The 27132-nt window shown below is 36.2% G+C and overlaps 1 protein-coding gene across 1 annotated transcript in view; it reads right to left on the bottom strand.

The window, feature by feature from the left end:
- ptprfa (protein tyrosine phosphatase receptor type Fa) overlaps positions 1-27132 on the bottom strand; it is a 195216-nt gene that overhangs the window by 23640 nt on the left and 144444 nt on the right. Inside the window, 7 exon segments of the mRNA XM_062038655.1 lie at positions 3336-3514; positions 3582-3867; positions 7077-7231; positions 9723-9842; positions 12627-12802; positions 12877-13000; positions 20094-20191. Coding sequence (XP_061894639.1) covers positions 3336-3514; positions 3582-3867; positions 7077-7231; positions 9723-9842; positions 12627-12802; positions 12877-13000; positions 20094-20191 — 1138 coding nt within the window.

Here is a 27132-nt window from a genome sequence, read left to right as displayed (position 1 = left end):
AAACAAAAACTTACTTGGTAAAGAACTGTGAACATGACATGAATCAGGGTGATGAAAAAGTGCGAGGACGCCAGGACGAACAACAGAAACAGACAAATTTAAATAGTGACGTGATCAGTGAAAACAGGTGCGTGACAAGACAGGTGAACAGGTGCGTGACATGACAATGTGAACCAGGTGAAACTAATGGTTGCTATGGTGACAAATAAAGTGCACAAAAAGTCCAAAACCAAATCCGAACATGACTACAACAAAACATAATCACAGACATGACACAACCAGGCTAGCAACGCACCTCCTTTACGGCAGCTGTCGCCACGTTCTTAAAGCAACCGCAGCACATACATACAGTTGTGTTCAAAATAATAGCAGTCCCACATCACTAGCAAGGTAAATCCCTGTTTTTGTTGGAATTTCAACTTCTACACTGCAAGTAAGTTTCTAGAAGGTTTAGTAAAGGTTTAGAAAACCAACAGACCCAACAGGAATGACGTGCATGCTGCTGATTCTGTGAAACTGAATCATTTACTGAAAGTGTCTTGTTCAAAAAAATAGCAGTTCTGTGTTCCATAAGTGACATCATTGATTATGTATGTGTAAAAAAAAATATGGTAAAGAAGTGGCCCTTATTTTAGGATCAAGGCAACTGACGCTGCACATGCTGGCTGTGCATTTGTGAGTAAAATGGGTCGTTGAAGACACTGTTCAGAAGAAGAGCGTTCTTTGATTAAGAATTTAATAAAAGAGGGGAAAACCTATAAGGAAGTGCAGAAAATGATAGGCTGTTCAGCTAAAATGATACCAAACACTTTAAAATGGCAGCCAAAACCAAAAAGACGAGGAAGAAAAAGAAAAACGACTATTGAAATGATGGGAGAATAACCAAAATGGCAAAGGCTCAGCCAATGATGAGCTCCAGGAGGATGAAAGAAGATCTAAGATGGCCTGTGAGTACTGGAACAATCAGACCTGTGAGTACTGGAACAATCAGACCACGTCTACGTGAAGCCAAGCTACCAGCAAGAAGCCCCCGCAAAGTCCCATTGTTAAAAAAAAGACGTGTGCTGAAGTGGTTACAATATGCCAAAGCACACATTGACTGGCCTAAAAAGAAATGGCGTAATATTTGTGGACTGATGAGAGTAAGATTGTTCTTTTTGGGTCTAAGGGCCACAGACAGTTAGTCAGACGTCCTGCAAACACTGAATTCAAGCCCCAGTACACGGTGAAGACGGTGAAGCATCATGATATGGGGATGTTTCTCGTACTGTGGTGTTGGTCCTATTTCCCGCATACCAGGGATCATGGATCAGTTTTAGTACATCAGAATACTGGAAGAAGTCATGTTGCCTTATTCTGAAGAGGAAATGCCCTTGAAATGGGTGTTTCAACAAGACAATGACCCCAAACACACCAGCAAGCGAGTAAAATCATGGTTCCAGACAAACAGAGTTCAAGTAATGGAGTGGCCAGCACAATCCCCGGACCTTAATCCCATTGACAACTTGTGGGCTGACATAAAGAATGCTGTTCATGAGGCAAAACCAAAAAAATGCAGAGGAATTGTGGAACGTGGTACAATTGTCCTGGGCTGCAATACCTGTCGACTCCATGTGCCACAGATGTGAAGCAGTTATCAGAAACCCTGGTTATGCAACTAAATTATAGTTAATAATTCTAAGGAAAGTTGAATCTGCAAGCCTTTCTTAGTTTATACAGTAGATTTGAGTTTTATAAAGAAAGATGTCAACACTGCTATTTTTTTGTTTTATATTTCTTGACTTTCTGTAAAACATTGTCAAACTTTTTTCCAATATTCTGGCTTTGAAATAGAATGTGCAGTCTCTCCAATGCATTTGTGTTCATTAAAATACAATTTATTTGAAGAATTTTGAGGTTTACACAGCTTTTTAAACACACTGCTATTATTATGAACATAACTGTATATATACAACATATCTCCCTTTTTGAACTTTTGTTTTTCTTTCCTTGTAAACGTTACAAAATCACACTGTATATGTGTTGTCTGTCTAATTATAAATAATGCAGACGAGGCGTGTTGGCTGACTTCTTGACGTTTACTTTCACGGGTGACGACATGCAACAACACTTTTTGGGGCTACCGCGCATGCTCGTCACTCCCGTTGCATGATGGGTAGTGTAGTTGTTATGTTCCCTAGCTCATAACATCACATCTTTCCCCCTATAAAGAAATAATGTTAACTCAATAAAGTGTACCGTAATTTCCGGACTGTAAGCCGCTACTTTTTCCCCTCGTTCTGGTCCCTGCGGCTTATACAAGGGTGCGGCTTATATACGGCCTGTTCTTCTCCGGCACCGACGAAGAGGATTTCGGTGGTTTTAGTACGCAGGAGGAAGACGATGACACAATGATTAAAGACTGACTTTTCATATACCGGTAGGCTGGTTATTTTGATAACGTACAGGCGAGCACTTTGTATTACTTTGCACCGTCGTATTATTTGTACTCTGCACGAATGCTGTTCGCCATGTCAAAGATGTGAAAGTTTGATTGAATGATTGAAAGATTTATTGTTAATAAATGGGACGCTTTGCGTTCCCAAACAGTCATCTCTGTCCCGACAATCCCCTCCGTGGTAGCAGGAACACCTATATACTACGCTAATTACACATCAAAACCCTGCGGCTTACCTGTATAGTCGGGTGCGGCTTATAAATGGAGCAATCTGTATTTTCCCCTAAATTTAGCTGGTGCGGCTTATAGTCCGGAAATTACGGTATTTCTTTTTTTAACTTTAACTTTTCATTTTTTAGCATTGTAACCACATTTGCAAACAACTTTTTCTCTTCATGGAATTGTCTTTCAATAAAGAAATAAAGTGCAAAAATGTCAAAGCATCATAACAAACAGTTATGTTCCAATAGCAGCAGAAGTGCACTTTTTGGAGAGCTGTATTATTTTCAGTTTTGTGCCCAAGGGACTGATTTTATTTAACACTATATTATTATTTATACACATATAGTGATCACAGAGACAGGTTGTTTTTGTGTTACTGTATATATATGTTTTTCTGAAAAATCCCACTTAATATACTTTGGGTAACAACAGTCAATATTTATTTTTTTTATTTTATTTTTTTAGGGGGGTAACAGTCAATATTTATTTTTTTATTCGATTTTATTTTTGTCTTATATAATAAAAGTGAGCTTTTGTTAAACCAAATATTGTGTGTTTTTTTCCATATACAACAACCTATCTGGACTCCATAAGAGAATCGATAAGGAATCAGTTCGATAAGAGGATTCGATAATAGGCTCGAACTCGATAATTTCTTATCAAACATCATCCCTACCTGTAGCCGTCGACGAAGCTGGCGTTGACGTAGTCCGAGCCCTCCACGCCTCTGATCGGCTGCAGGCAGACCCGGCTGGACTCGAAAGGCATGATGTTCACCAGGCGGTTCTTGAACTTGTTGCACGGCAGGTTGGCACTGATGAATCTGGAGGTATGTGCTTTGGAGTTGGCCAACTTCTGCACGGGGACAAGCGGTTAGCGGCGTGCCGTTCGCGACGCTGAAGACGTTCGGGTCGGCACTTACCTTGAACTCCAGCTCCATGGCGGTGACGGCCTCTCCGGGTGGAACCTGGCTCAGTTTCTGGATGTGGACGTACAGGTTGCGGGCGGGGACCTCGGTGAGGCCGCACGTCGCCGCCTCCAGCAGGGCCTCGTGGATGAAGACGTACTGGTCCTCCGTCTGCACCATGTAGTTCCTCTGGGCCCGCATGCACGTCACGTGGCCGTAAATGTCCACCGACTGCTCGTGCTTCATCCTCTCCAACATGGCGTCGATGACGATGAAGCAGCCCGTGCGGCCCACGCCGGCGCTAAAGCGAGGAGATGTGGCGACGTGATGACTTTTCCTTTGTTTACAGTGTGACCGTGCCCTGTCTTATGGTCCCCTATTGATTGCAAAGGGCTACTTAGATGTGACCGTGCCCTGTCTTATGGTCCCCTATTGATTGCAAAGGGCTACTTAGATTTATGTCATAATCTCATTCTAGTGAGGATATCTTCAACTTTCCTTCTATTATCTTCACTTATTACTCTTATTCTCCTCCTGACTTTATAGTACGGCTTACCTTTTCTTTCTTTATTCCGATTATCCTGACATTTTTTAAATTTACCTTACCACACTTCCAGGTTTGTTTATTCTAAAGATTTTCGAAACTATTAGCAAGCTTTTAGTTAGTTACTGTCTATTAATTAGCGAGCTATCAGTGAGCTATTGTGCATTAGCTAGCTATTAGTTACCATTAACTGCTGTATATTATTAGCTAGTTATTAGTTATCTACTTTATATTATTAACTATTAGTTAGCTGCTGTGAATTACCTAGCTATTAGTTAACATTATCTACAATACACTATTAGCGAGCTACTAGTTAGGTAATGTATATTCATTAGCTATCCATTAGTTAGCTACTGTACATTAGCTAGCTATTAGTTACCATTAACGACTGTATATTATTAGCTAGCTATCAGTTATCTACTTTATATTAATTAGCTACTGTGCATTAGCTAGCTATTAGTTGACATTAACTACGGTATACTATTAGCGAGCTATTAGTTAGCTACTGTATATTCATTAGCTATCCATTAGTTAGCTACTGTACATTAGCTAGCTATTAGTTACCATTAACTACTGTATATTATTAGCTAGCTATTAGTTATCTACTTTACATTAATTAGCTATTAGTTAGTCACTGTGCATTAGCTATCCATTAGTTAACATTAACTATGATATACTATTAGCGAGCTACTAGTTAGCTACTATATATTCAATAGCTAGCCATTAGTTAGCTACTGTACATTTGCTAGCTATTAGTTACCATTAACTAATGTATATAATTAGCTAGCTATTAGTTACCATTAACTAATGTATATTATTAGCTAGCTATTAGTTATCTACTTTACATTAATTAGCTGTTAGTTAGCTACTGTGCATTAGCTAGCCATTAGTTAACATTAACTATGATATACTATTAGCGAGCTACCAGTTAGCTACTATATATTCATTAGTTAGCCATTAGTTAGCTACTGTACATTAGCTAGCTATTAGTTACCATTAACTACTGTATATTATGAGCTAGCTATTAGTTATCTACTTTATATTCATTAGCTATTAGTTAGCTACTGTGCATTAGCTAACTATTAGTTAACATTAATTACAGTATACTATTAGCGAGCTATTAGTAAGTTACTGTATATTAATTAGCTATCCATTAGTTAGTTACTGTGCATTAGGTAGCTATTAGTTACCATTAACTATTGTATATTATTAGCTAGCTATTAGTTATCTACTTTATATTATTAGCTATTAGTTAGCTGTTGTACATTAGCTAGCTATTAGATAACTAACTCCGATACACTATTAGCGAGCTACTAGTTAGCTAATGTATATTCATTAGCTATCCATTAGTTAGCTACTGTACATTAGCTAGCTATTAGTTACCATTAACGACTGTATATTATTAGCTAGCTATCAGTTATCTACTTTATATTAATTAGCTATTAGTTAGCTACTGTGCATTAGCTAGCTATTAGTTAACATTAACTACGGTATACTATTAGCGAGCTATTAGTTAGCTACTGTATATTCATTAGCTATCCATTAGTTAGCTACTGTACATTAGCTAGCTATTAGTTACCATTAACTACTGTATATTATTAGCTAGCTATTAGTTATCTACTTTACATTAACTAGCTATTAGTTAGTCACTGTGCATTAGCTAGCCATTAGTTAACATTAACTATGGTATACTATTAGCGAGCTACTAGTTAGCTACTATATATTCAATAGCTATCCATTAGTTAGCTACTGTACATTAGCTAGCTATTTGTTACCATTAACTAATGTATATTATTAGCTAGCTATTAGTTACCATTAACTAATGTATATTATTAGCTAGCTATTAGTTATCTACTTTACATTAATTAGCTATTAGTTAGCTACTGTGCATTAGCTAGACATTAGTTAACATTAACTATGATATACTATTAGCTAGCTACTAGTTAGCTACTATATATTCAATAGCTAGCCATTAATTAGCTACTGTACATTAGCTAGCTATTTGTTACCATTAACTAATGTTTATTATTAGCTAGCTATTAGTTACCATTAACTAATGTATATTATTACCTAGCTATTAGTTATCTACTGTGCATTAGCTAGCTATTAGTTAACATTAACTATGATATACTATTAGCGAGCTACTAGTTAGCTACTATATATTCATTAGCTAGCCATTAGTTAGCTACTGTACATTAGCTAGCTATTAGTTACCATTAACTACTGTATATTATGAGCTAGCTATTAGTTATGTACTTTATATTCATTAGCTATTAGTTAGCTACTGTGCATTAGCTAGCTATTAGTTAACATTAATTACGGTATACTATTAGCGAGCTATTAGTAAGCTACTGTATATTAATTAGCTATCCATTAGTTTGTTACTGTGCATTAGCTAGCTATTAGTTAACATTAACTACTGTATATTAGCAAGTTATTAGTTAGCTACTGTTTTTAATTAGTTCACTATTAGTTAGATACTGCACATTATTAGCAAGCTATGAGTTAACTAATATATCTCCATAGTAGTCAACTACTCTATATTATTACCAAGCTACCAGTTAACTACGGTATATTATAGATAGCTATTAGTTAGTTACTGTACATTATAAGCAAGCTATTAGTTAACAACTGTATATTATGTTTAGCTAGCTATTAGTTGGTTAATGTATAATAATAATAATAGATATTATTTGTAAAAAGCACTTTACATTGAGTAAACAACCTCAAAGTGCTACAGTGTATTAAAAAAATAAATAAATACATAAATAAATATAAAAATTAAAAAAAATTGAAAAAATAAAAAGATACAAATAAATAAATAAAAATTAAATACAATTTTAAAAAATAAATTAAAAATAAATAACATTATAAATAATAAATAAATAAATATAAAGTATATTATTAGCTAGTAACTAGTTGGCTAACGTACATGATTGCAAGCTCTTAGTTTGCTAGTTTATCACCTGCAGTGCACCACCATGGGGCCCGCATCTTGGGGGTTGCAGGCTTTGACCCTGCGAAGAAAGGCCAGCGTCGGGGTGGGGTACTCAGGCACTCCGTGGTCGGGCCAGGCCATGAACTGGAACTGTCGGACCTCTCTCCTCTCACTGGAGCCATTCTGACAAGGGAGGTATGTAAACCATTAGATTGGATGCAATTACAGTAAATAGGATTACATGTGGTACATTAATGTACATTTGGTGTATGACATATACATTCTGCAAATACAATACATTAAAAAACATTTAGTACATTGACTATGAATGAAATACAGTAGATTAGAGGTGCACTTAATATCAGGCAAATACAGTATATTAATTATGATGAAATGGGGATTAGAGTAATATAGTACATTACAGATACATTAAACATGACAAATATGGTACATTAGAGTCACTATACATCAAATAAGAAGTAAATATGGCACTGTAGATTAAATATGATACATATTATACATTAGATGCACTGTACATTAAATATTATGTAAATAAGGTACATTAAATATGGTACATTACAGGTTACCTTAATACGATGTAAATATCGTAAATTAGAGGTACATTAACTATGATGTGAATATGGTACATTAGAGGTACTGTACATTAAATATGATGTTGGTACGTCAATATTACATATTGTACATGAGATTATTATGCATTAAGTACACTGTAAATATGATGGATTAAAAGTACACTAAACATGATGTGAATATGGTAAATTACGAATCATCTAATCTAAATATGGTACAGACATTAAATATGATATACATACTGTACATTAGATGTACTGCACATTCAATATGATGTGACTATAGTATATTACAGATACATTACAAGTAAACTAAATATGACGTACATATAGTGAGTTAGAGGTACATTAAATAGGACGTAAATATTGTACATTACAGGTACTGTACATTAAATATGATATACTGTATGCACTGTACATTAAATATGATGTAAATATGGTAGCTTAAAAGTAAATTAAATATAGATGGATAGATAGTACTTTATTGATTCCTTCAGGAGATGGTACACTACAGGTTACCTAAATATGATGTAAATATAGTAAATTAGAGGTACATTAACTATGACGGGAATATGGTTATTACACTAAATATGGTACATAAATTAAATAAATTATTTTTATTTTATTTTTTTTTTCATAAAGAAATACAATCATGTGTGCTTACGGACTGTATCCCTGCAGACTGTATTGATCTATATTGATATATAATCTATATATTGTGTTTTTTATGTGGATTTAATAAAAAATAAAAAATAACTATTAATTTTTTGAATTACTATTATTTTTTTTATTTCTTGTGCAGCCCGGTACCAATCGGTCCGGTGGTTGGGGACCACTGTCTTAAAGCAGCTCTTCCTGAGGGTGTTTCAGTGTTATAACTCAGTGTTTTTCAACCTTTTTTGAGCCAAGGCACATTTTTTGCGCTGAAAAATTGCAGAGGCACACCACCTTCAGAAATCGTAAAAAAAACTAAACTCAGTTGAGAGTAAAAAGTCGCCGTCGCAATTGTTGGGTATGACTTTAAAGCATAACCAAGCATGCATCAATATAGCTCTTGTCTCAAAGTAGGTGTACTGTCACCAACTGTCACATCACACCCTGTCTTATTTGGACTTTTTTGCTGTTTTACCGTGTGTAGTGTTTTACTTCTTTTCTTGCGCTTCCTATTTTGCTGGCTTTTTCTCTTTTTTTGGTATTTTCCTGTAGCAGTTTCATGTCTTCCTTTGAGCGATATTTCCCGCATCTACTTTGTTTTAGCAATCAAGAATATTTCAGTTGTTTTTATCCTTCTTTGTGGGGACATTGTCGATTGTCACGTCATGTACATTGTGGACGCCGTCTTTGCTCCACAGTAAGTCTTTGCTGTCGTCCAGCATTCTGTTTTTGCTTACTTTGTAGCCAGTTCAGTTTTAGTTTTGTTATGCATAGCCTTCCCTAAGCTTCAATGCCTTTTCTTAGCGGCACTCACCTTTTGTTTATTTTTGGTTTCAGCATTAGATACCTTTTACCTGCACACTGCCTCCCGCTGTTCCCGACATCTACAAAGCAAGTAGCTACCGGCTGCCACCTACTGATATGGAAGAGTATTACACGGTTACTCTGCCGAGCTGTAGACAGCACCGACACTCAACAACAACACATCATTTGCAGACTATAACTACTGCTTTGCAAAAAATATTTTTAACTCAAATAGGTGAATTTAAATAATCTCCCACGGCACACCAGACTGTATCCCACGGCACACTAGTGTGCCGCGGCACAGTGGTTGAAAAACACTGTTATAACTTCACCTTTATCTTTACTTTTTACACCAAAATGCGTCCATTCTCCCTTTTCTGTCTACACACTGTGTCTGCTTGTAAGTACTCTGTGTGTGCGCGCTGCCGAACATGCTCCTTTGCTCGTAAAACCAGCAATGTCACCACGTGACGACACACCGTCTTGCCCGTTAAAACCGGTACTTTTTAGAGTCAGTGTAGTACCGAATATGATGAATTAGTATTGCGGTGCTATACTAGTACCGGTATACCGTACAACCCTACTAACTACACACACACACACACACACACCAAAGGAGGGCAGACCTTGTATAGGGCGAAGGTGCGCACGCTGTAGGTGGCTAACTCCACAGTGTCCAACATGGTGACCTGGATCATGCCGTAGGTCTCGGTGCCACGACCGGGCCAGTACTGGTCACACTTCACCTGGAAGAACACACGTGTCACCGCAAGCAGAGCAGCCTTCGTATCAATCAATCAATCAATGTTTATTTATATAGCCCCAAATCACAAGTGTCTCAAAGGGCTGCACAAGCCACAACCACATCCTCGGTACACAGACCGGATGCAATGGATGTCGAGTGGGTCTGACGTAATATTGTGAAAGTCCAGTCCATAGTGGATCTAACATAATAGTGAAAGTCCAGTCCATAGTGGATCTAACATAATAGTGTGAGAGTCCAGTCCATAGTGGATCTAACATAATAGTGTGAGAGTCCAGTCCATAGTGGATCTAACATAATAGTGTGAGAGTCCAGTCCATAGTGGATCTAACATAATAGTGTGAGAGTCCAGTCCATAGTGGATCTAACATAATAGTGTGAGAGTCCAGTCCATAGTGGATCTAACATAATAGTGTGAGAGTCCAGTCCATAGTGGATCTAACATAATAGTGAAAGTCCAGTCCATAGTGGATCTAACATAATAGTGTGAGAGTCCAGTCCATAGTGGATCTAACATAATAGTGTGAGAGTCCAGTCCATAGTGGATCTAACATAATAGTGAGAGAGTCCAGTCCATAGTGGATCTAACATAATAGTGAGAGTCCAGTCCATAGTGGATCTAACATAATAGTGTGAGAGTCCAGTCCATAGTGGATCTAACATAATAGTGAAAGTCCAGTCCATAGTGGATCTAACATAATAGTGAGAGTCCAGTCCATAGTGGATCTAACATAATAGTGAGAGAGTCCAGTCCATAGTGGATCTAACATAATAGTGTGAGAGTCCAGTCCATAGTGGATCTAACATAATAGTGTGAGAGTCCAGTCCATAGTGGATCTGACATAACAGTGAGAGTCCAGTCCATAGTGGATCTAACATAATAGTGTGAGAGTCCAGTCCATAGTGGATCTAACATAATAGTGTGAGAGTCCAGTCCATAGTGGATCTGACATAACAGTGAGAGTCCAGTCCATAGTGGATCTAACATAATAGTGTGAGAGTCCAGTCCATAGTGGATCTAACATAATAGTGTGAGAGTCCAGTCCATAGTGGATCTAACATAATAGTGTGAGAGTCCAGTCCATAGTGGATCTAACATAATAGTGTGAGAGTCCAGTCCATAGTGGATCTAACATAATAGTGTGAGAGTCCAGTCCATAGTGGATCTAACATAATAGTGTGAGAGTCCAGTCCATAGTGGATCTAGCATAATAGTGAGAGTCCAGTCCATAGTGGATCTAACATAATAGTGTGAGAGTCCAGTCCATAGTGGATCTAACATAATAGTGTGAGAGTCCAGTCCATAGTGGATCTAACATAATAGTGAGAGAGTCCAGTCCATAGTGGATCTAACATAATAGTGAGAGTCCAGTCCATAGTGGATCTAACATAATAGTGTGAGAGTCCAGTCCATAGCACTAGAAGTCCCAGCATTTTTCTGTCTACCTAGAAGACCCAGAGAGGGGTCATTTGGCCCGACACTTTTCCCGAATACACTAATCACTCATTTTGTTATGGTAATGAGGCTGTTAGGGGCAGTTTGTCTAGGTAGACAGAAAAATTATACATGTGGGAAATGCCGAAAGGAGCAATGGCAGTGCCAGGATTGTGAGTGACTGCTCAAATGTATGTCAGTCACGTTTACATGGACATGGTTTTTCATTCTTTGTAAATATGCTTTTTTCTTTGTAAATTTTTTTTTTTAAACTATTTTTGGCACACAAAAATAACAATTGCTTCTGCAACAACCCTCCACACCAAAACTGGGAAAACAGTTGCTTTTTCATTCTTTGTAAATATGTTTTGTTTTGTATTTTTTTTAACAATAAATGTCAGAGTGTTGATCCCTTCATTCTGTTGATCCTTGCAAAAACACACACAACCTACCTCAGAACTAAAGCTTGAGCTGTAAGGTCCCCTCCCCCACACAGGCTCAAGTGGCCCCCTGCCGTGTGCCACTAACAGCCACATTTTCATAACAAAAGGAGTGTCCACAGGGGGGACTAGGGGTCAAATGACCCTCTTGTGTGTTTTCTAGGTAAAAATGTCAATTGACCCTTCTCTGGGACTTCGCGTGATAGTGGATCTAACATAATAGTGTGAGAGTCCAGTCCATAGTGGATCTAACATAATAGTGAGAGTTCAGTCCATAGTGGATCTAACATAATAGTGTGAGAGTCCAGTCCATAGTGGATCTAACATAATAGTGAGAGTCCAGTCCATAGTGGATCTAACATAATAGTGTGAGAGTCCAGTCCGTAGTGGATCTAACATAATAATGTGAGAGTCCAGTCCATAGTGGATCTAACATAATAGTGGGAGTCCAGTCCATAGTGGATCTAACATAATAGTGAGAGTCCAGTCCATAGTGGATCTAACATAATAGTGTGAGAGTCCAGTCCATAGTGGATCTAACATAATAGTGTGAGAGTCCAGTCCATAGTGGATCTAACATAATAGTGTGAGAGTCCAGTCCATAGTGGATCTAGCATAATAGTGAGAGTCCAGTCCATAGTGGATCTAACATAATAGTGAGAGTCCAGTCCATAGTGGATCTAACATAATAGTGTGAGAGTCCAGTCCATAGTGGATCTAACATAATAGTGTGAGAGTCCAGTCCATAGTGGATCTAGCATAATAGTGAGAGTCCAGTCCATAGTGGGGCCAGCAGGAGACCGTCTCGAGTGGAGACAGGTCAGCAGCGCAGAGATGTATCTTTAAATCGACTCACGAGCGTCAACAACATTCATCATCATGCTCCTCTCACCCGGGACTTCTCCTCCAGGCGTGTCATCATGACCACGGTGCAGGTGCGCTGCTCCCAGACCAGCCTCCAGAAGTCACTCAGCGTCTCGGGCAGCGGGCCCTGCGTGGCAATGTAGGCGTTCTGCTTCCTGTAGCCGTCCACGTAGTTGGCGTTGACGTAGTCGCTGCCGGGGACTCCTGGCATTGAATAAAAAAACTAAATGAGCCCGCGTGGGATGGAAGGCGGGCGGCGACGGTTCGGCGCCACTGACCGTCCACGGGAGTGAGGAGGACTCTGGAGTGGTCGTAGGCGATGACGTTGGCGTAGCGGTTCTTTGGCTTGTTGATCTCCATGTTGGAGTGCTCCCACGTGAACTGCTGCCCGGGGTCGACGGACTGAAGGGTGAGACGTAGGTCAAAGCGACTGTTACCTCCACCAAGCACAAACGTTGTTGTTTGACCGGAGGTTTATTTCTGAGCAGGATTGTTTCCTTCTAGAGAAGGTTTGTGTTAGAATAATTGTTTCCAAGTTATCACAAAAACTTTGTGTTACATTGAGTGCCCGGCAAGAAGACCAAAAGCTGTCTTTGAAACCTACCAAGAAGAAGGCTCGTAAAACTCCACTGTGTAGGGGGGGAAGCAACATGAAGGGTTTTCTGTAGGGATGTCCGATAATGGCTTTTTGCCGATATCCGAAATTCCGATATTGTCCAACTCTTTAATTACCGATACCGATATCAACCGATACCGATATCAACCGATATATACAGTCGTGGAATTAACACATTATTATGCCTAATTTGGACAACCAGGTATGGTGAAGATAAGGTACTTTTTAAAAAAATTAATCAAATAAAATAAGATAAATACATTAAAAACATTTTCTTGAATAAAAAAGAAAGTAAAACAATATAAAAACAGTTACATAGAAACTAGTAATGAATTAAAATGAGTAAAATGAAGTGTTAAAGGTTAGTACTATTAGTGGAGCAGCAGCACGCACAATCATGTGTGCTTACGGACTGTATCCCTTGCAGACTGTATTGATATATATTGATATATAATGTAGGAAGCAGAATATTGATAACAGAAAGAAATGGGGGGAGGGAGGTTTTTTGGGTTGGTGCACTAATTGTAAGTGTATCTTGTGTTTTTTATGTTGATTTAATAAAAAATAAAAAAAAAAGCCGATACAGATAATAAAAAAAACGATACCGATAATTTCCAATATTACATTTTAACGCATTTATCGGACATCCCTAGTTTTCTGTTTTTTTTCATGTATGGTAACCAACAGACAGATATTGTTCTAACCCGGGGGTCGGCAACCCGCGGCTCTAGAGCCGCAAGCGGCTCTTTAGCGCCGCCCTAGTGGCTCTCTGGAGATTTTTCAAAAATGTATGAAGAATGGAAAAAGATGAGGGGAAAAAAAAATCTATTTTTTTGTTTTAGTATGGTTTCTGTAGGAGGACAAACATGACACAAACCTCCCTAATTGTTATAAATCACACTGTTTATATTAAACATGCTTCACTGATTCGAGGATTTGGCGAGCGCCGTTTTGTCCTACTTATTTTGGCGGTCCTTGAACTCACCGTATAGTTTGTTTACATGTATAACTTTCTCCGACTTTCTAGGACGTGTTTTATGCCACTTCTTTTTCTGTCTCATTTTGTCCACCACACTTTTAACGTTGTGCATGAGTGCACAAAGGTGAGTTTTGTTGATGTTATTGACTTGTGTGGAGTGCTAATCAGACATATTTGGTCACTGCATGACTGCAAGCTAATCGATGCTAACATGCTATTTAGGCTAGCTATATGTACATATTGCATCATTATGCCTCATTTGTAGCTATATTTGAGCTCATTTAGTTTCCTTTAAGTCCTCTTAATTAAATTTATATCTAATGACACATGTAATATGGCTTTTAATTTTTTGCGGCTCCAGACAGATTTGTTTTTGTATTTTTGGTCCAATATGGCTCTTTCAACATTTTGGGTTGCCGACCCCTGTTCTAACCCAAGGACTTCAAAGCGGAGAAAAGGCAGGATCTGCCCAATTTCCAGACGACCTCTATTTTTTAAACTATTTTACCAACTCTTTTTGAACTGACCTTTTCTGTGAACTGTTTACAACCTTTTCTGTGATCTGTTTGCGACCTTTGTCCTTTGGAAGCAGCTGTGGCCGTGCGGTCGGGGAGGGTCCAAAATAAAAGAAGGAGGCGTGCAATCTTTTGGCAGAACCTAATGACACTATTTTAACTATATGTGACCCGTGCTGGCAAAATGAGTCGGAATACGCACAGGCTAATTTTGAGCTACAGGCAAATAAGTGAAAAAAATGTATCTTGGTTGAAATTGAGATTTTCACAAAAATGAGTCCATAAAGCCACAATCTAGCGATCCCAATCATGGAAATAGCAAGAAAACATCTTAAATCACCTTTATTTGAAAGTTTTGTACGAGGTATGTCTTCAGAAATTAGTCCTTTGTGTTAAAATTCCTTGAGAAAATCCAGTGTTTTCAACGCTCACTCGCGGCAATAAGGGGGAATCCCCCTAGCCATATTTGCTATCATTGTGACGCCAAGTTTACCTACTTTCTAAAAATGAGCATGGAATTCCCGATGACGCCATTCTGAAGCAATACAATTCGAGTTTTTAAACCTGTCCCGACGTAAACAAATCCGGCTTGTTGCTAAGGGTCGCTGTGAGGCGTACCCTCATTGGTTGAATCACCCCGCGCGGTGCATTGTGGTATCATGGCAGCGCCCTGATGAAAAACAACACAGTAATTCCAGCGGAATATTATGTGAAAAAAGGTGATTTTCGAACATTTAATTATTATTTTGTGGATAAGTTAGACCAGGGGTCACCAACGCGGTGCCCGCGGGCACCAGGTAGCCCGTAAGGACCAGATGAGTAGCCCGCTGGCCTGTTTTAAAAATAGCTCAAATAGCAGCACTTACCAGTGAGCTGCATCTATTTTTTAAATTGTATTTATTTACTAGCAAGCTGGTCTCGCTTTGCTCGACATTTTTAATTCTGAGAGAGACAAAACTCAAATAGAATTTGAAAATCCAAGAAAATATTTTAAAGACTTGGTCTTCAGTTGTTTAAATAAATTCATTATTATTTTTACTTTGCTTCTTATAACTTTCAGAAAGACAATTTTAGAGAAAAAATACAACCTTAAAAATGATTTTACGATTTTTAAACACATATACCTTTTTACCTTTTAAATTCCTTCCTCTTCTTTCCTGACAATTTAAATCAATGCTCAAGTAAATTTATTTGTTTTATTGTAAAGAATAATAAATACATTTTTATTTAATTCTTAATTTTAGCTTCTGTTTTTTCGACGAAGAATATATGTGAAATATTTCTTCAAACTTATTATGATTAAAATTAAAAAAAAATATTCTGGCAAATCTAGAAAATCTGTAGAATCAAATTTAAATCTTATTTCAAAGTCTTTTGAATTTCTTTTAAAATGTTTGTTCTGGAAAATCTAGAAGAAATAATGATTTGTCTCTGTTAGAAATATAGCTTGGTCCAATTTGTTATATATTCTAACAAAGTGTAGATTGGATTTTAACCTATTTAAAACATATCTTCAAAATTCTAAAATTAATCTTAATCAGGAAAAATTACTAATGATGTTCCATAAATTATTTTTTTAATTTTTTCAAAAAGATTCGAATTAGCTAGTTTTTCTCTTCTTTTTTTCGGTTGAATTTTGAAATTTAAAGAGTCGAAATTGAAGACAAACTATGTTTCAAAATGTAATTGTCATTTTTTCGTGTTTTCTCCTCTTTTAAACCGTTCAATTAAGTGTAAATATCATTAATTATTAATAATAACATAGAGTTAAAGGTAAATTGAGCAAATTGGCTATTTCTGGCAATTTATTTAAGTGTGTATCAAACTGGTAGCCCTTCGCATTAATCACTACCCAAGAAGTAGCTCTTGCTTTCAAAAAGGTTGGTGACCCCTGAGTTAGACTGTTTTACATTCCGTAATGGATTTAGAAGGTGGAGAGGGTACACAGGCGGTTGCAAGTGCGCTAAATTCACTGCAGTCGGCGAATCTTCTTAGTGCTGCTGGTCAGGAATATTACGGACAGCTGACCAGCTGACAAACTGACCAGTGAACAGAAAAACTGTGACATAACAGTGTTGACATTTTTGTACATAACCGTTTTTAATAGAGTTGAATATATATTTTTACTTTAGACATGGAATTTGACTTTAATTGTACCAATTTTGGTGTTGCTACAAGGACTTTTAAGGTATGGCGGCTATGGAGTTTTGTTTTGGAACTTTCTGTTCTGGAACAGTAAACTTTAAGCTGGTTTTGTTCTAAACAACCTCGCGCCAACATATCTCTCCGACCTCCTTCAGCCTTACTGCCCCACCCGATCCCTAAGATCAGCCGATCAGCTGCTACTGACGGTCCCGGACACAAGGCTGAAGCTTAGAGGTGACAGAGCTTTCGCCGCTGCTGCTCCCAAGCTCTGGAACGACCTACCTCTTAGTGTTAGACAAGCCTCCTCTCTTCCTGTTTTTAAATCTCTCTTAAAAACATACTTTTATTCCATGGCTTTTAACACTGAGTGATATCCATCCTGCAATGGCGCCCCATAATACACCTGCTGTCAACCTGTTTTTATGTTTTTATATTTTATTTATTTATTTTTTTATCGTGTTCTGTTTGTGTTGTGTTTGCTCGGTTCTTGTATTATTTTTAACCAGCCCATTGTACAGCACTTTGGCTACCCCTGTGGTACATTTTAAATGTGCTTTATAAATAAAGTTGATTTGATTTGATTTGATTTTCTCAAAACGGACCCTCAAACTTGGTCGACTTCAATCGGATGTAACTCAGTCATTTTCTGTCCGATTCCAACAAACCATATATCATTTTGAAGGTCTTTGGATGGAGAATGTGTAAATAACAATAACTCAGTTTTTAAAAATTTCCTCATTGTGACTTATTTTGCCAGCACAGGTCACATATATATAATAAATCATTGAACATTACTTCCCCCTGGTGTCTGTTGCCGTCATCTCCCTTAGTCAAACGCAACCCCCCCCCCCAACCCCGCCCACCTCAACCTCCTCATGCTCTCTCAGGGAGAGCATGTCCCAAATTCCAAGCTGCTGTTTTGAGGCATGTTAATAAAAAATAATGCACTTTGTGACTTCAATAATAAATATGACAGTGCCATGTTGGCATTTTTTCCCATAACTTGAGTTCATTTATTTTGGAAAACCTTGTTACATTGTTTAATGCATCCAGCGGGGCATCACAACAAAATTAGGCATAATAATGTGTTCATTCCACGACTACATATATCGGTATCGGTAATTAAGAGTTGGACAATATCGGATATCGGCAAAAAAGCCATTATTGGACATCCCTAGTTAGTTGTTTCCTTCTAGAGAAGGTCTCACATGTTCTCGACTCTAAAAGTCTTATTTATCCACTTGAGGCTCCTCCCACCCACAGTAAAAAAAGAAAGAAGCCAAAACTCCACAATTCCAAAACCTCCATCCCGGTTTATCTGCTCCACAATTCCCCACTTTAAATGCAAATGAGCTTCCTTTGTGGTACACCAAGAAGCCCTAAGCTCCCGGCAGCCAGCTGTTATTTGTGGAAAGCAGGAAGATAATTTATGCACAGTTGGTGGATCCCCTTCCTTCTTTTAAAGACGGCGTGAACTTGTTCAGGAATGAAGTTAGAAAGTAGATTTTGTTGTGTGCACAGACCAACGTAGCAAACATGCTGCCTTATGTTTAGACAACTTCAAGCAGGGGCGTCCAATCAAATGGTCGGGGGGGCGTGGTTATTTACAGCTAGAATTCACCAACTTGAGTATTTCATATATATTTTATTTATATATATATATATATATATATATATATATATATATATATATATATATATATATATATGTATGAAATACTTGACTTTCAGTGAATTCCAGCTATATATATATTTTTTTTTATTTTATTTTATTTACATAGAAAAAAAAAAAAAAACTTGAATTTCAGTGTTCCAGTGGCTATCCATTAGATGGCAGTATTGTCCTGTTCAACTTCTCCGTTCATGATGAGCATATCATTTCGGCCGCCATGTCTGTAATTTCCTCGTTCTTCTGCTTCGTCTCCTTGTTGTGTGCGCAGTTGTGCACTCTATAAAAGCCCTAGATGTTATGACGTCTTTGGGCAGGCAAGCTGTTTATATTGTGGGAAAGCGGACGTGAGAACAGGCTGTCCCCACTCAGTCTCAGGTCCGCATTGAGCTGGAGGGGGCGTGGCCTCCAGCTCCGGCTGAATACCGGGAGTTTGTCGGGAGAAAATCTCTGCCGGGAGGTTGTCGGGAGAGGCGCTGAATACCGGGATTCTCCCGCTAAAAACGGGAGGGTTGGCAAGTATGACCAGGATGATAGCCCGGGCTTTTAGCTCGGTAGTCAGCACACTCGCCTCTCAAGCCCTGGGCGGAACAGGAAAAAGCCCAACTTCTTCGACCATGTGACACCCCTATAATGATGGTGACATCTGTGGTCCCAAAAAGGAGGGATTTTTCACATTGACTGTGTGTCGCTTTTAAAAGTGCTCCCCCTCTGGTCAACATATGAAATAACAAATGTGTGTAAGAAATTGAAATGCGCCCCCTTTGGCCAAAATGTATTAAAAAAAAATATGTTAATATATGTATAAAGAGACATACTGTAATACCGTAAATAATGAAGATTAAAAACCAATTACAAACAAAAAAATTCCCCCCAAAAAATAATTACCTTTTTTATATGTGCATAGTATGTATATATTATTAATGTTGTAAATACACTTCTTTATATATCTAGAAAGGCTGGTCCTAAAGAGGGAGGCATTTTTCTCACGTCTCAAGAAGGTGAGAAATACAAGAATGTGTGTGTGTGTGTGTGTGTGTGTGTGTGTGTGTGTTGTATTTCTACTCTTCTTGAGACATGAAGAAGGAAAAGTATCTTCCATATGAGGAGGTGTGAACAAGTGATGACATAAATCAATAACATTGCATCTAATAGACAATGTCTCATTTGTGGTGACATATATCAAAATGAGGGTGCTCCCAAAAAGGAGGGATTTTTATCATTGTTGCTTTTAAAAATGCTCCCCCTCTGGTCAACATATGAAATAACAAGTGTGTGTAAGAAATTGAAATGCGCCCCCTTTGACCAAAATTAATTATAAACATTTAAAATATGTATGTAGAGACATTCTGTGATAACGAAGTAAATAATGAAGATTAAAAACCAATTACAAACAAAAAATTCAAAAAAATTAACTAAAAGCTTACCTTTTTTATATTTGCATAGTATGTATATATTATTAATGTTGTAAATACACTTCTTTATGTATCTAGAAAGGCTGGTCCTAAAGAGGGAGGCATTTTTCTCCGGTCTGAAGAAGGTAAAGAGTACAAGAACGCGTGTGTTCGTACCTCGTACTCCTGAGAGAAGCGCAGGCCGTCGTTGGCCTTGAGTCGCTCGACGTGGTCGGCCAGGTCGCAGGTGGCGATGGGAGGATGTTGCCTCATCCCTGTGGGAAGACGTGGTGAGTACAGCGGCGTGCACGCGCCCACACATCCACACGTGCGCATGCATGCACGGCGGCGGCCCAGCGGCGTGCTCCGAGCGCGGCGAGGATGCTGAGCAGAGCGGAGGGATGCGACCTGCAGCCTCTTGGCATTTAACACAACACATGTTTGAAGTTATGCTGTCATGGCTGACGTGCACGGGGGCGGGGGTGGGGGGTGATGCCGGAAGCAGAGCAAGGAAATGTGAGCGGCACACGAGAGGAGTGACAACTAACTTGGCGTGGTCGGGCAATTGAGGGTACTGGAACCTGTCGGGGGAGGGGCAAACAGCGCAGGGGTCAGTGGAGATGGACCAGGACCTCTGACGTGCAAGTGGATGAGACGGAACAACTGCCGCCTTTTTGGCTACAACAATCTGTTCTCAGGGGTGTCCAAAGTGCGGCCCCAGGGACGTAGGTTTTTTTTTTTTTAGGCCAGCAGTAAAATAAAAAGAAAGAAAGATTTGCAAAATAAAAGCTACATTTTTCACCAACAGGGGCATCAAACTGGTTTTCATTAGGGATGTCCGATAATGGCTTTTTGCCGATATCCGATATGCCGATATTGTCCAACTCTTTAATTACCGATACCGATATCAACCGATATATACAGTCGTGGAATTAACACATTATTATGCCTAATTTGGACAACCAGGTATGGTGAAGATAAGGTACTTTTTAAAAAAATGAATCAAATAAAATAAGATAAATAAATTAAAAACATTTTCTTGAATAAAAAAGAAAGTAAAACAATATAAAAACAGTTACATAGAAACTAGTAATTAATGAAAATGAGTAACATTAACTGTTAAAGGTTAGTACTATTAGTGGAGCAGCAGCACGCACAATCATGTGTGCTTACGGACTGTATCCCTTGCAGACTGTATTGATATATATTGATATATAATGTAGGAAGCAGAATATTAATAACAGAAAGAAACAACACTTTTGTGTGAATGAGTGTAAATGGGGGAGGGAGGTTTTTTGGGTTGGTGCACTAATTGTAAGTGTATCTTGTGTTTTTTATGTGGATTTAATAATTTAAAAAAAAAAAAAAAAAAAAAAAAAAAACGATACTGATAATAAAAAAAAACGATACCGATAATTTCCGATATTACATTTTAACGCATTTATCGGCCGATGATATCGGCAGACCGATATTATCGGACATCTCTAGTTTTCATTAAAGGCCACATCGCAGTTATGGTTGCCCTCTGAGGGCCACTTTTAACAATGAGTAAAATATGAATATACTGTACATCAGGGGTAACCAACGCGGTGCCCGCGGGCACCAGGTAGCCCGTAAGGACCAGATGAGTAGCCCGCTGGCCTGTTCTAAAAATAGCTCAAATAGCAGCACTTACCAGTGAGCTGCCTCTATTTTTTAAATTGTATTTATTTACTAGCAAGCTGGTCTCGCTTTGCCCGACATTTTTAATTCTAAGAGAGACAAAACTCAAATAGAATTTGAAAATCCAAGAAAATATTTTAAAGACTTGGTCTTCACTTGTTTAAATAAATTCATTAATTTTTTTACTTTGCTTCTTATAACTTTCAGAAAGACAATTTTAGAGAAAAAATACAACCTTAAAAATGATTTTTAAACACATATACCTTTTTACCTTTTAAATTCCTTCCTCTTCTTTCCTGACAATTTAAATCAATGTTCAAGTAAATTTATTTTTTTTATTGTAAAGAATAATAAATACATTTTAATTTGTTTTCTCGACTAAGAATATTTGTGAAATATTTCTTCAAACTTATTATAATTAAAATTCAAAAAAATTACTCTGGCAAATCTAGAAAATCTGTAGAATCAAATTTAAATCTTATTTCAAAGTCTTTTGAATTTCTTTTAAAATGTTTGTTCTGGAAAATCTAGAAGAAATAATGATTTGTCTTTGTTAGAAATATAACTTGGTCCAATTTGTTATATATTCTAACAAAGTGTAGATTGGATTTTAACATATTTAAAACATGTCATCAAAATTCTAAAATTAATCTTAATCAGGAAAAATTACTAATGATGTTCAATAAAAAATGTTTTTGAATTTTTCAAAAAGATTCAAATTAGCTAGTTTTTCTCTTCTTTTTTTCGGTTGAATTTTAAAGAGTCGAAATTGAAGATAAACTATGTTTCAAAATTTAATTGTCATTTTTTTCGTGTTTTCTCCTCTTTTAAACCGTTCAATTAAGTGTAAACATCATTAATTATTAATAATAACAGAGTTAAAGGTAAATTGAGCAAATTGGCTATTTCTGGCAATTTATTGAAGTGTGTATCAAACTGGTAGCCCTTCGCATTAATCACTACCCAAGAAGTAGCTCTTGCTTTCAGAAAGGTTGGTGACCCCTGCTGTACATGTATATATATATATATATAATAGGTCACCAATATTTTTTTTTTACATAAGTTGCAAAAAAATATTTAAATTATACTTTAAAAACTGGCAGCTCAGTCATCACAATGTTACAGTAAAAGCTTTTTTTTTTTTTTTTTTTACAGCATATTAAAAAATGGTATAAATGGAATGGAATGGAGAAACAATACCACTGTTTTTAGTGGTAAAATTCAAGCAACAAAGCTGCCATTTTTTTATTTTTTTTTAACCGTAAAATCTTGTTGTTTTAATATTTTTTTTGTTTGTTTTTTAATATTTTAGTGTCTTACTGTATATGCAAAAAAACAGTACCAAAGTTGATTATACGGTAAAAAACGGAATTCACCATAAAATATATTGTCAATTTTACAGTCTACAATTTGATTGATTTTTTTTTTGGAAAACATACATCAAGCAGATATTTAAGTACAGTATTTATCTTTATTTTAACGACAAATATTTTTGGAATACCGTATTTTTCGGATTATAAATCACAGTTTTTTTCATAGTTTGGTGTGCGATTTACACTCAGGAGCGACTTATGTGTGAAATTATTAACACATTACCGTAAAATATCAAATAATATTTTTTAGAAGCGACACAGAGGACGAAGATTTCATGGGATTTAGCGATTAGGAGTGACAGATTGTTTGGTAAATGTATAGCATGTTCTATATGTTATAGTTATTTGAATGACTCTTACCATAATATGTTACGTTAACATACCAGTTGGTTATTTATGCCTCATATAACGTACACTTATTCAGCCTGTTGTTCACTATTCTTTACACATTTTAAATTGCCTTTCAAATGTCTATTCTTGCTGTTGGCTTTTATCAAATACATTTCCCCAAAAAATGCGACTTATACTCCAGTGCGACTTATATATGTTTTTTTCCTTCTTTATTATGCATTTTCGGCCGGTATGATTTATACTCCGGAGCGATTTATAATCCGAAAAATACGGTATATATAATATATTAACAATATATTTTTTTACATAAGCTGCAAAAAAATATTTAAATGATACTTTAAAAACTGGCAGCTCAGTCACCAGAATGTTACAGTAAAAGCATCTTTTTTTTACAGCATATAAAAAAATGGTATAAATGGAATGGAATGGAGAAACAATACCACTGTTTTTTTTTAAATCATAAAATCTTGTTGTTTTAATGTTTTTTGTGTTTGTTTTTTAATATTTTAGTGTCTTACTGTATATGCAAAAATACAGTACCAAAGTTGATTATACGGTAAAAAACGGAATTCAACCATAAAATCTATTGTCAATTTTACAGTCTACAATTTGATTGATTTTTTTTTTGGAAAACATAAATCAAGCAGATATTTAAGTACAGTATTTATCTTTATTTTAACGACAAATATTTTTGGAATACCGTATTTTTCGGATTATAAATCACAGTTTTTTTCATAGTTTGGTGTGCGATTTATACTCAGGAGCGACTTATGTGGAAAAATTATTAACACATTACCGTAAAATATCAAATAATATTTTTTAGAAGAGACACAGAGGAAGAAGATTTCATGGGATTTAGCGATTAGGAGTGACAGATTGTTTGGTAAACATATAGCATGTTCTATATGTTATAGTTATTTGAATGACTCTTACCATAATATGTTAGGTTAACATACCAGTTGGTTATTTATGCCTCATATAACGTACACTTATTCAGCCTGTTGTTCACTATTCTTTAGACATTTTAAATTGCCTTTCAAATGTCTATTCTTGCTGTTGGCTTTTACCAAATACATTTCCCCCAAAAATGCGACTTATACTCCAGTGCGACTTATATATGTTTTTTTCCTTCTTTATTATGCATTTTCGCCCGGTGCGATTTATACTCCGGAGCGATATATAATCCGAAAAATACGGTATATATAATATATTAACAATATATTTTTTTACATAAGCTGCAAAAACATATTTAAATGATACTTTAAAAACTGGCAGCTCAGTCACCAGAATGTTACAGTAAAAGCATTTTTTTTAACAGCATATAAAAAAATGGTATAAATGGAATGGAATGGACAAACAATACCACTGTTTTTTTTAAAAATCATAAAATCTTGTTGTTTTAATGTTTTTTGTGTTTGTTTTTTTAATATTTTAGTATCTTACTGTATATGCAAAAAAACAGTACCAAAGTTGATTATACGGTAAAAAACGGAATTCAACCATAAAATCTATTGTCAATTTTACAGTCTACAATTTGATTGATTTTTTTTTGGAAATCATAAGTCAAGCAGATATTTAAGTATAGTATTTATCTTTATTTTAATGACAAATATTTTTGGAATACCGTATTTTTCGGATTATAAATCACAGTTTTTTTCATAGTTTGGACGGAGGTGCGACTTATACTCTGGAGCGATTTATTTGTGAAATTATTAACACATTAGCGTAAAATATCAAATAATATTATTTAGAAGCGACACAGAGGAAGAAGATTTCATGGGATTTAGCGATTAGGACTGACAGATTGTTTGGTAAACGTATAGCATGTTCTATATGTTATAGTTATTTGAACCAAACATACAACATAAGGTGGCAAAAAACATTTCAATAATGAATAAAACAAAACACGTCCTGGGCCAAAAATGACTTCATATTCTCTACTGCTCACTAGTGTTACCATATCTGAGTTATTGTGCAGAAATATGGGGAAATAACTACAAATGTGCGCTACATTCGTTAACCATGTTACAAAAAAGATCAGTTAGAATAATACATAATGTTGGATATAGAGAACATACAAACCCTTTATTTATTAAGTCAAAAATATTAAAGTTTGGTGATTTGGTAAAATTGCAAAACAGCTAAAATGATGTACAAAGCAATCTATAACCTGCTACCAAAGAATGTACAACATTTCTTCTCAACTAAAGAGGAGAAATATAACCTTAGAGGAAAAAATAATTTAAAACATTTATATGCACGTACAACACTTAAAACTTTTAACATAACAGTATGTGGAATTAAATGATGGAATGGATTAAGTAAAGAAGTTAAAAATTGTACTGACATGATCCAGTTTAAGAGGTTGTTTAAATTAATAGTGCTTACAAAGTACAAAGAAGAAGAATTATGAGAAAAACTTCCAACCTTATTGAAAATATTCTTCATCTCAGTATGTTAATAATGACTGAATTAATTAATTACATATTACAAACTGTTGTATATACTAATTCATAGATGTTATTTTATTATATAAAAAGGTCAGTAAATGATTTTATATAATTGTAAACGCTTTGAAGTGGGAAAGGGGTAGGATTAAATAAGCTTTGCTTCTTCCTACTCCTTTTCGGGCATGATGTAAATGAAATGATATGAAATTGTGTGATGCATTATGATGTAAATGTGTTCATGTTCCAAATAAACTAAAAGAAAGAAAGAAAAGAAAGAATATGAATGGGCCACAAGTAGCAGAAGGTACGGGTAAAAATGAAAGTGCTCAAGCATCGGCTACATTCACACCTCACAGCCACAGATTCTCGCAATGTATTTTGGGTATAATAATTATAATTAAACTTAAAAAAAAAAAAAAGATTACATGTTAGAAAAGCCTGTGTGTTATGTGTGTTGACCCTTATGTTAGTTTCTTTTTTTCTTTTCTTTTTTTTTTCTCACCATGACTAGGGAAGGTTGTTTGAATTGTGTCATATAAGTAAATGCTGTGCTATTATTTTAAAGTACTTTCAAGGGTCATTGATCTGATTTAATGACATTATCTACAACAGGGATGTCAAACTGGTTTTCATTGAGGGCCACATGGCAGTTATGGCTGCCATCAGAGGGCCGCTTGTAATAGTGAATAATGTATGAATTTCATTTTATTATTAATTATATAAATTGTTTTAAGTAGACTGTCCATTTTACAGTGAAAACTTTACATTTACAACATTTTACTGTAAAATATTGTGTTTTTTTGTTGTTGTTTTTTACAATAAATGGAAAAACACTACCACTGTTTTTTGGGGGGTTTTAGGGAAAAAGCTGGCAGCTTAGTTACCAGAATTTTTGTGTTAAATTGACATTGGTTTTTACTACATTATATTGTTCATGGAAAAACAGTACAAGTTATTTTTTTTATTCTGGCAACTTAGCTGCCAGTTTTTCTACCGTAAAAACAAATGTACCGTCTTTCCATTTACAGTAATACAGAATTTTAACGCAAAAAAGAGATGTCGTTTTTTTCAATTTACAGTAACATGCTGTAAAGAACAACGTACAATTTATTGTCTTTTTTGTTAATATGATGGGTAGTTTGGAAAGTATGATAATATACTGTAATATTTGTTGCAATATTGGATTCTATTTAAAGTTTAAAATGTATGCATGTCCAAGCAGTACATGTATTTTTGCTGTCAAAATGAAAAAAATAATTTACATTTAGTGAGAAAATATGAAGTACTTTATTGACACATATCCTTTCCAGGTGTTTACGTGCCAGATAAAATGATGTCGGGGGCCAGATGTGGCTCCCGGGCCTTGACTTTGACACCTGT

Source organism: Entelurus aequoreus, linkage group LG27 (genome assembly GCF_033978785.1).
Source record: "Entelurus aequoreus isolate RoL-2023_Sb linkage group LG27, RoL_Eaeq_v1.1, whole genome shotgun sequence".
Taxonomy (NCBI): Eukaryota; Metazoa; Chordata; class Actinopteri; order Syngnathiformes; family Syngnathidae; genus Entelurus; species Entelurus aequoreus.
This window is presented reverse-complemented; position numbering and strand designations above follow the sequence as displayed.